The sequence below is a fragment of the Alexandromys fortis genome, unplaced genomic scaffold, assembly GCF_014885135.2.
Source record: "Alexandromys fortis isolate MF-2015 unplaced genomic scaffold, M_Fortis_MF-2015_v1.1 scaffold_8_9099976_23576923, whole genome shotgun sequence".
NCBI lineage: Eukaryota > Metazoa > Chordata > Mammalia > Rodentia > Cricetidae > Alexandromys > Alexandromys fortis.
Genome location: NW_026067899.1, coordinates 6,988,825 through 6,998,638, shown reverse-complemented (window position 1 = coordinate 6,998,638; position 9,814 = coordinate 6,988,825). Strand labels below are relative to the sequence as shown.

General features: G+C 40.3%; 1 protein-coding gene across 4 annotated transcripts in view; it reads right to left on the bottom strand.

The window, feature by feature from the left end:
* Positions 1-9,814, bottom strand: part of Cobll1 (cordon-bleu WH2 repeat protein like 1) — a 146,131-nt gene that overhangs the window by 44,024 nt on the left and 92,293 nt on the right. For all 4 annotated transcript variants that reach the window (XM_050122204.1, XM_050122214.1, XM_050122212.1 and 1 more), the window contains 2 exons: positions 5,045-5,142; positions 4,720-4,944 (listed from right to left, as the gene is read on the bottom strand). In XM_050122204.1, coding sequence (XP_049978161.1) covers positions 4,720-4,944; positions 5,045-5,142 — 323 coding nt within the window. The remainder of the gene's footprint in view (positions 1-4,719; positions 4,945-5,044; positions 5,143-9,814) is intronic.

Sequence of the window (9,814 nt, the reverse complement as noted above, 5' to 3'; positions counted from 1 at the left end):
ATACCTTATATCACAAATGAGATTTCAAATCACTAGGGAAAAAGCCTGCTTAATAAAACATTCAGATGGTTCCAGGAAAAACTGCTAGGAAATTTCCAACTGAAAATTCATTTTGAAATGAACATTTTCATAGAATGTATATTATTCATTCACCTTTACGGAAAAAATTACATGGGGCTGAATATCATGCATAAGAGTACAGAAAAATTTATGAACATAAAATATGACATTATAGCCCTGACTTAAATGGAGCTTCAGTCAAACTTAAGTCTTTAGATGGAACGTGCGATGCTGAAAGCCCACAAAGATCAGGAAAGAGTGTTTGTTAACTTGGATCTTTAATAATCGCTTTTGGGAAGAGCACAAGCAACTGTCAAAATTATACTGAAAACCAGCAGACCATTATGTGAATAATTTCAGCATATATATATTATATATTTCCAGAATCATACATTATATAAATTATAATTCCAGAATAACATGCATTTATAGTGTATAATTCTATACACTATATATATAATATTATATAAGTCCAGAATTACACACACACACACATATATATATGTAATATAATTCCAGAGTCACTACCCAAGTGCCACAGTTTGCCAATGTCGAGAAATGTCCTGTAAGAATGAGGCAAATTATTAACTATGGAAAGCCAAAAGTCGAAGAAACATGGTTAATACTTTTTTTTTCAAAAACAGAAACATTTAGAGTAAGCACTGACTAACAAAGGTAACCACTAGACCAGTGACTACTTAAAAGGGAACCAAAGTGAACCAAAGGTTGAAATGAAAACATCCATTATAAATATTTTTCATGTATTACTAATATTTATCTTTCTAGTTTACTTTCCTGTCGCTTTACCAAACAAAATAAGAATTTATAACATGATATAACCATTTCAACATTTCCCTTTTTTTTTTTTAAGATGCTTTGGGGGTCAAAATGGAAAAATTAGAACGTTGTACTTCTGTTAAACAGCGCACCCTTGTGGTTTGTACTGCATCACAAGCAATAGAAGCTTTGGCCATACATATTTTTTTCTTTCTGTTATGTTTTTATATGTCATTGTTATTACTTTCAGTGACTAAACACATAACATTTGGTAAAATTTCAACTAAATTGTTCAAGCATATGTATAATATTTTATTGTATCTTGTATTATTTACTTAAAATTTAAAACAAAATAGCAACAAAATAACATTCACTCATCGACAGACATGTTCTGCTGAACTTCACGAGTATTTAAAGATAAACAAGATTAACTCAAGAGTTAATTATGATTTATGTAAGTATCCTATCTATAGGCCCACACACAAATTAAACCACACAGGACAAATTCAGAGAAGGCAATAATTATTCTTAGAGCGTTCTTCATTAGGAATCAACTCTGTGGAGAACTGGGACTACAGAGGACACAGGTGTCATTCCATTCTGAAAGGATGAGAAGAGAGACTTTCCATGAGCCACAATGACTCAAATGTCCTGCTTAAGAGTTCAGAGGGTCCTGAAATTGATAACGAATAGAGGTTTAAAAGGAAAATTATAATCAGTCAATAGATGAACTTGAGACCCAATAAATGATCATCGATATAGTTTGTAACCTGGGAAGTGGTAGATAAGAAACACAAATGCGCCAGCCAGCCACAGAGGGCCATGTGCAGACAAGGCAAGCAGGTTTGCTTCTGACTCTCTACCCTGGATTGCTGTGGTAATGACTTGATCAGAGGGAATGGAGACGCTATGAGAATAAATGAAAGCCTGGTCTCTAATAGACATGAAAACTATAAGACAGACATACTCTGAGATGATTCTGAACTTCTGAATACAGGGTAAAAACGGTGTTGCATGTCAGAGTGCTGATTTACATAGAATGATGAGTCAGTAAGTATCTATGTGTTCAGATCTAACAGCAAGAAGATGAAGATCAGAATTACAAAACTGGCATAGTAGTTTCCTAGGGATGCTATAAAAAAAACTCGCACAGCTTAAAACAGGTTCTGAAGGCCAGAAGTCTGAAATCAGAGAAAAGGGAGAGACCTGCTCCCTGCCCTTGCCTACTGCAGTCTCTGGTGGCTTCCAGTGTTCCTGTATGGCAGAAACCCCAGGCTGGTCTGGGTCTGCACATGGCCTTCTTTCTCTTCTGTCTCTATGCTATGAGAATCATTTTTAAAGGATCTTAGCCTTTGCATTCTGGCCCAACTTAAAACAAGATGGCGGTAGCTCCAAACTGAAATCCATATGCATGCCCTCTATTTCTACGCCATGTTTACAAGCATTAGGGCTTAATAAAGAGAGGCAGAGGGTCATAGGCAGGCAAGCAAAATGGAAGCAGGCTTCCAGAGAAGTAGAATCCTTCTTCCCAGAAGGCACCGTGAGAAGAAACGATAGGAGATCACATGGGTTGGTTCTGAAAAAAGAACAATGGGGAGTGGGGAGGAGCCACAGGCCTGTAAAATACTCACACCAGCGGCCATTTAGTGGAATTGAAACCTTAGAATCTGCACCTGGTTAAATCAGGACCTCAATACAACTCTTAGAGGGGCATTATTCAATCCACTGTGGCTGAAATCCACTCACGAATTCAACAAAATAGCCATTCTTAACAAGTAGAGTAAGTAGACTTAAGATCATAGATTCGAGTATGACCAGTATAGAAAATGGGTCATGAATAAAGACAGGAATAGTATTTTAACAAAAAAAAAAAAAAAGACTACCAAGATGAAGAAAGAGCTAAAAATGACGGGTGATTAGTTGCATAAAATCCAGCCATGAGTCTAAGTAGGTAAGTGCCAAGATGCGCAAGAAGGCATGAGTTCTTGTGTGTACATGAGTAGACACACACAGGCAAACATAGCCCCGGCTTAATCATTAAGGATTTTGGTAATGAATAAACAAAAAAAAAATGGTTCTTTAGCTCCTCTGGGGAAAAACAAATAATTCTGGTTCCTGTTGAACAATACATCAAAGAACTACCCAGATGTTCCAGATCAAAAGACAAAATAAATGGAAAATTGCAAAAAGATGTGTAATTTGCCAAAGGCAATATACAAGAAAAATTTACTTAACACAGGGCACCAGGTGGTCACAGAGCAGAGGGTGAGAATCAAAGGAACCAGCTTTCTTTCCATGAGGTCGCTGGTGGCATGGCTCAGACATGCAAGAGGCAGACGCTAGTTAGACGATCCAGACTCCTTGGAAATGGAAGCACACAGAAAGCTCCTGGGATGGCCTAAATGAAGATGGCTGGAATAGACATAACTTCTGTACAAAGGCAAGGCTAGCTCGAAAGTTACACGAGCATATAAGAGTTTAGTTTTAAGGCAATTAATCTTTGAAAGGTTCTTGTTCCTATAAAGAAGTATAAAGGGGCTACAACACAAAAGGGAGTCTTTAGGACCAGCCTTGTCCTTTCTTCCTTGCCCAGCTGTAGTTTGGTTCTTGCTCAAGCCCAAGCATGCTCTATCCTTGACATTCTGGAATTCGAATGGAGCCTTTCACCCAATTATTGTGCTCCCAAACGCATTTGGGATGAAACACAGAGCGCTCCTTTTCTGTGAACCACCGTCCAAATACAGAATGAATACCTTGCAAGTTTTGTCATCAAGTGACTCTCTCAGGGCTGGGAGTAATCACCCCACTGTTTTTGTAAGATGATATTTTTATGCCACAGTACTAACTTAGATAAGAAAATACTAAGTTTTTAAAAGAGTTCATTTCTCTAAGTTGCTAACCATCCAACAGGGGGAATAAAATCCCTCAACTTCAATATTGGAGCACCTCTCAGTGTCTAAGTAACTCAAAATACATTTTGTTGTTCACGTCATTTAAATGGTTCTACCTGACTATAAATAATAGCATAGATGGTGTTATGGCCCATCACATTTACCTAAATCTCATTTATGCTCCACTGAATAAAGCAAGGGAGGTGTTGATATTTTTAGGAAAATCGATCTCATAAAAAGATATATTCAGTGAAACCTTAGCATTAAATATTTTTATTTTAAACTGAGGTAGTCTGGCGAGGTGGCTTAGATGGTAAAGGAACAGGCGCCTTCCATCAAGCTTGATGACTCAGGTTCAATCCCTGAACTGACATTCTGGAAGGACAGAACACACTCACATTGTTCTCTAACCTCTACATGCCACACACAACACACACCCGTACTAAAATAAACAATTTTTTGTAAACAGAGATAAAGGTTTAAATGTACATCATCCCCTCTGGATAGACAATGTAAGTAAAATGGTAACATATGCTATTAAAAGGCTTGTTTTTAAAAAGAGAAAATTGCATTGATAGATCAAGTAGACACTAGGATTTCCCCTGGAGAATCTCTGAAGATACCAAAGGCTAGAAACCCCAAAATGGAACATACAGAGCCATGTGGCTGTTTTGGTTGTTTAAAAGGTACGTACTGAAGATATTCATCTCATTGCTAAAACATGCCACCTGTGTAGAGGAGAACGGAGTAAAGCAAGATGAAATCCACAGATCACGCAACAGTTTTAGGAAGGAAGCTTCTTAATAGTGACATTTATTCAAACTACGGCCCAAGCATCCATGACCTTTTTCTATCAATCTTGTCAGTAATGATTCCACTACTGTTTCTCTCTCAGTAGTCTGTGTGAAGGACAAGTTAGACAGAGAAAAAGATACCTCTGTGCATCAACCTGAAAAAGAAAACAAACAACAAACAAACAAACCCAGCACACCTTGTCAGCATCGTCCACACTTGTGGATCTCACCACGCACGAAGCTCGCCTCTCCTGGCCTTGCACAGCGCCCTGTGACGTGGGCATGGGGGGCAGCGGGGCGCGCCTCTTCTTGGGCGCTTCCGAGGGTAGTGTGTTGGAAATGTAGGGTTTGGAAATGGTGTTGGACCTTGTAAAAGACGGACGGTGCTTGCTCACTAGCGGGGTCGCAGGTGCGCTGGCAGTCTAAAGGAGAATCAGAAGGCAATGGCTGTTTATAATCTAAATAAAAACCACCTTAAAAATCCTTGGTAAGAGTCTTAACACGCTGCATGAGAATGCTTACCTGCTCCCGCTTTTTCTTACTACGCTGAAAAAAGCTGAAAATCCCTCGGTTTTCCTTTTCCTTCACAATGTCTGGGGTCTGCAATACTTGGCAGGACTCTGAAAAAGGATGAAAAACCATTTCCTCTTTGTTCCATGGGTGTAATGTTCATTTCCAATGTTTCTTTTCTCGTCTCCCCTTTGAAGGCGTTTCTGGTGATAAACGTTACCAGTAACAGCCACTCGCTAGGCAGCATATACCTCATCCAATTCTCAAAGCGACAAAAGAATGCAGTCACCGCAGTAGACCAGAGGGAAGGGAAGCTGAAGGAATTGAAGACACACAGCCAGGGCCACAAGGCACAGCTGGACAGTAAATTCAACTCCGCAGGCTGCATCAAGACCAGCATTCCAGAAGCAAAGTAAGAAGGCTACCCATGATGCTTGTCCCACCCAGCCTGTCCTTCTGCTGATTTCAGCTACAATTTTGTCAGAGCTAAACAGCCATGAAGTGTTATTTCACTCTCAAAAACATGAGCCGTTATAATTACAGCTGCCATGTAGGCAAGTATGCTTCAAGCGAACCAAACAAGCCGCACATGGAAAATTCTCCAAGAAAATTAAACCTGTATTGAATACATACAGATTTTTTTTTCTCCTTGCCATCCATCCTGATTGAAAACCCACTATAATGACCATTTACAAGGTACTGGTTGTCACAAGTAATCCTGAGATGACTTAACACATAGGAGGGGTGGGTGGGCATAGGAGGGGGTGGGGGCATAGGAGAGGGTAAGGTGGGTATAGGCTATTTGCAAACACTAAGCAATTCTTAACCAAGGACTTGAGTTTCCACAGATTTTGGTACTGCAAGGGTCCAGAAGCAATCTCCCCCAGGTACTGAGGAAGAATGGGCCAAATAATGTCTCATACATGCTATTTTCTTAACCTAATAGTTCTAGTAAAGCCAGAATTACCAGGCCGTAAAGGTTAACAGTGCTAAAATTGAACATTAGTTAGAATGGCGAGCATCAAATTTCAAGGCTGTATCCAGAATCTTTCTTTAAAATCCTGTCCTCTCACCCACCCCCCCAAAAAAGCCTATTTCCTAATGTCAACGGAAAGGATTTATAACCAAAGGCCAAGCCAGCACCAAGGCCACTGTGCCCCAGTATGCTTCCAATACAGTATCCAACTGAAAGGAACCATTGCTGCTTTGAATTAGCTGATTTGCTGTTTGTATAAAGCAAGGAGATACAAACAACTCGTCATGTTAGGTTGAAAGCTACCACAGACCAGTGGGAATCATACCAAAGGACTTAGGAGCCATCTTATAATGGTTTGGACTGGCAAAATGTAAGACAATTTAATATCTATATAGTGAAACATATCACATGGGCATGAGGAACTGAATTCGGATTCCCTGAAACCTCATAAGGCTGAAGGAGAGAACACCCATCTATAATCCGAGCACTCCTACTGTGTGATGGGAATCAGAAAGGAGAATCCCGGGAAGCCCGTGGGCCCTCGAGCTTGGCATGCACAGCAGTAAGGACCCTGTCCCGAATGAGGTGAAATACATACAACGAACAATCTGCTCCATGCATGTCATAGCGCACACACTTTTGTGCTGGTATCCCACTGGGCCTCCACATCCATACACACAAGATTAAACAAAGAAATGCTGGTAGCTAAAAGGAGGATTGCATAAGACTAGTACCCTTTCTCAGTTCCTTAAGGCGCACACAGCAAAGGCTGATGATTAGCGATGTTATTCATGTGTCTCTAAGTGGAAGTGCAAACCACTATTTAACAAAAGTGTTTTGTTTTCCTGGAGAAAGGGATCTCTCTGTGTAGCTCAGGGTGGCCTTGCAGCCCTCGGCTTACACAATTCTCCTCCTCCACCTCCTGCAGAGCTAGAACTACAGGCAAGCATCATTTGGTGCTTATGAAGTATCCTGGCCACAAATGATCTCACCCAAGCCTGTCGAGTCTCTGATTTATAGTCAGTTGACGGGAACAAAAAAGTAGGTGAAGTTATACCCACAGGGTGCATGGGGCCAATCCTGGAAGACAGAGACTATGAGATGAGCCTTGGAGCCAAAGGACTTGCTGTCTTTAGCAAAAGAATTATAAATTCAAAGGGGGGGGGGCCTGTGGAAAATATCTCTTCCACAAAGACGTGAGAGGTTTATGCAAATTACAGTGCAATTTTAATGATATTTAAAACAAAGCACTTCTCATAAAAACTTGAGAGAAAGCTTAAATGGGACTTAGAAGGAAATGTACAATCTTAAATGATTTTATTTAAATAAGTATTTAAACAATAAACAAATGGTGACAATGTCCAGACTACTGAAGAGAAGCAGAGAGAGTGAGCTGGTTGCTTTTTTTTTTGGAAGTGTGTGTCAATTTGACCCAAGCTATGGTTGTCTGGAAAAGCGGGGGAGATTTCAATTTAGAAAAGGCCTCCCTCACCAGATTGCCTGTAGGCAAGTCTGTGGAGCATTTTCTTAATTAATAAGTGATATGGGAAGGCCCAACCTCCTGTGGGTGGTGTCATCCCGGGGCTGGTGATATTGGGTTGTATGAGAAAGTCATGGCCTCTGCTTCAATTCCTGTCGCCAGGTTCCTGCTCTGCTTGAGTTCCTGCCTCAGCTTCCCTTAATGACAGACTGTGAGCAGGACCTTTCCCTTCTCACATTGCTTTTGGTCACAGCGTTTTTATATCCCAGCAGCGAGAAGGAAAGTATGGCAGGCAGCTAATATCGCAATACGTATTAGTGCAATCGGTCACAGTAACACACTAAAGGAAAACTGCATTTCAAAAATTCAAACACCAATAACTCCAACACGAACTAAGTAGGGCACACTGCACGAGGGCCTTCCTAAGGCTGACAAGGAACCGTGAAGGCATGGGCAGGGCCGCAAGGCTAAAGGGTCTTCATATGCTTTACTTCTAAGAACACCTCTGTGAAGGAGGAAAGAAGAGCTTCCTTCTGAGCTATTTTTTCCCCACTGGTATAGGTTACCAGCGGTGGAACAAATAAAAACAAAAGCAAAACAAAGCCCAGCTTTCTATTTACATTTAAGGAAGCAAGTGCCCAGATTTGAATAACTTGGGAACTCATGGACCCATTCAGCAAGTATGGTCAGAATATGTCAAATCATGCTTCCTTTGGGACATCTGGCACCCCCACATACACAGCAGGTCAGCCCTCCTCAATTAAAGCTGTGTGCAGATCACTGAGTTAAACATTAAGACACATGAAGCCTTGCCATTATTAAGGAAATTGGCTCAAGCTCTGCAACTTCCTGATTCTAGAGAGAGATAAAAGTCCCTCCACACTCAGTCTGAAGGCTTTTGCTGACACCCCACGAAGTCAGGGGGGTAAGAACAGCTACTGGGTTTGGACTGACCGGCTGAACTCTGACACTGTAAAATGAGCTCTCCTGCCTCCACAAGTCCAGTCGTGGTGGGTTCTGTTCACAGCAGTTAAGCCTCTGAAAAACCCCATACACTGAAGGCCAGGCTAGAAGGGACATTAGAAATCAATTTATTAAACACTTTGAAGTTGAGCCTAAGAAGATCATGGAACGTGGTCAGGAGCAAGCCAAGTATAAGCATCACTTCTAGAAGGAAGCAAAGATAATTTGTCCCTATTTCCCGACTATCCCAGAAGTAGAATGCAGACATATAAAGGTACCCTCCCTCGAAACTTGCCACCCTGGGTTAACAGCCAAGGGAGCGTCAGAATTAAAGAGCCTAGTTTCTGAGTCTCTTCCAGGGTATATTTTAAGATAGGAATTTTTTTACCTCCTCTGATTAGACTAGCCTGTAACAGCCACCAAGAATAAATCAACACACACTTGCTCCTGTAGGCTTACTGAGAAAAGCCTGGTAACATGTAACATGCAGTTTAACAAGGTTTTGCTTTTAGGCTGGGTAATAACAATCAGACATATCAGAGATCTGAGCCGATTCTTTTTTAATGGAAAAAAAAAGATTCCTAAATTCTATTATCAAATAATTTTAATCAAATTGTTCCAATGAAGGTAATATATATAATCGTTATAAATCCTATAACAAAGAAATACAAAAACTTGCTCACAGACCTACCTCTCAAAGCAAATCACTATGAAACATTTTATGTATTTCCTTTCAGAAGTTTAACATGAAACACTTTTTATACTACAGTATTAAATGCCTTTATAAGCCTTTAAAGCTAATTTTAACATGAAATTTTCATCCTATTATAAAATTCTCACTAAAAAATGGTGACTAAAGGGAAAAAAATGCTGTGATTCAAGAGCAATGCCCACCTCTCTGCTCTGTGCGAAGCGGCTCAGACCCTTCCACGGAACCACCCGAGGATTCATCCACACTTGCGTCCAAGCAGGCTCCTACCCAAACCATTCCCCCCCCCCCATGAGAGGAACAAATTCATTTTCCCACACTTTTTGCACAATACATTTCCTATATTGTTTTTAGTGTATGGGATTTCTTTAAAAAAAATGTATGTAGCTAAGGCTGGCCTCGAACTTGGAACCCTTGAACACCCCCTAAGCAATGAATTACAGATCTATATACTATTTTGGCCAGCTCTAGAATGACATCATTGATCAGCACTCTGTTGAAGTGAAATTCTTATAATTAGAACCGGAAATCAAAAGAGGGAACCTGTAAGTTCTTTTTTTAGGAAATTAAACACCCAAGATTTTCTCAGTTAAAATCTCTTACAGGATATATGTGTTAGTAATGTTAAGGAAATAAGATTAGAATCCCAGTTTT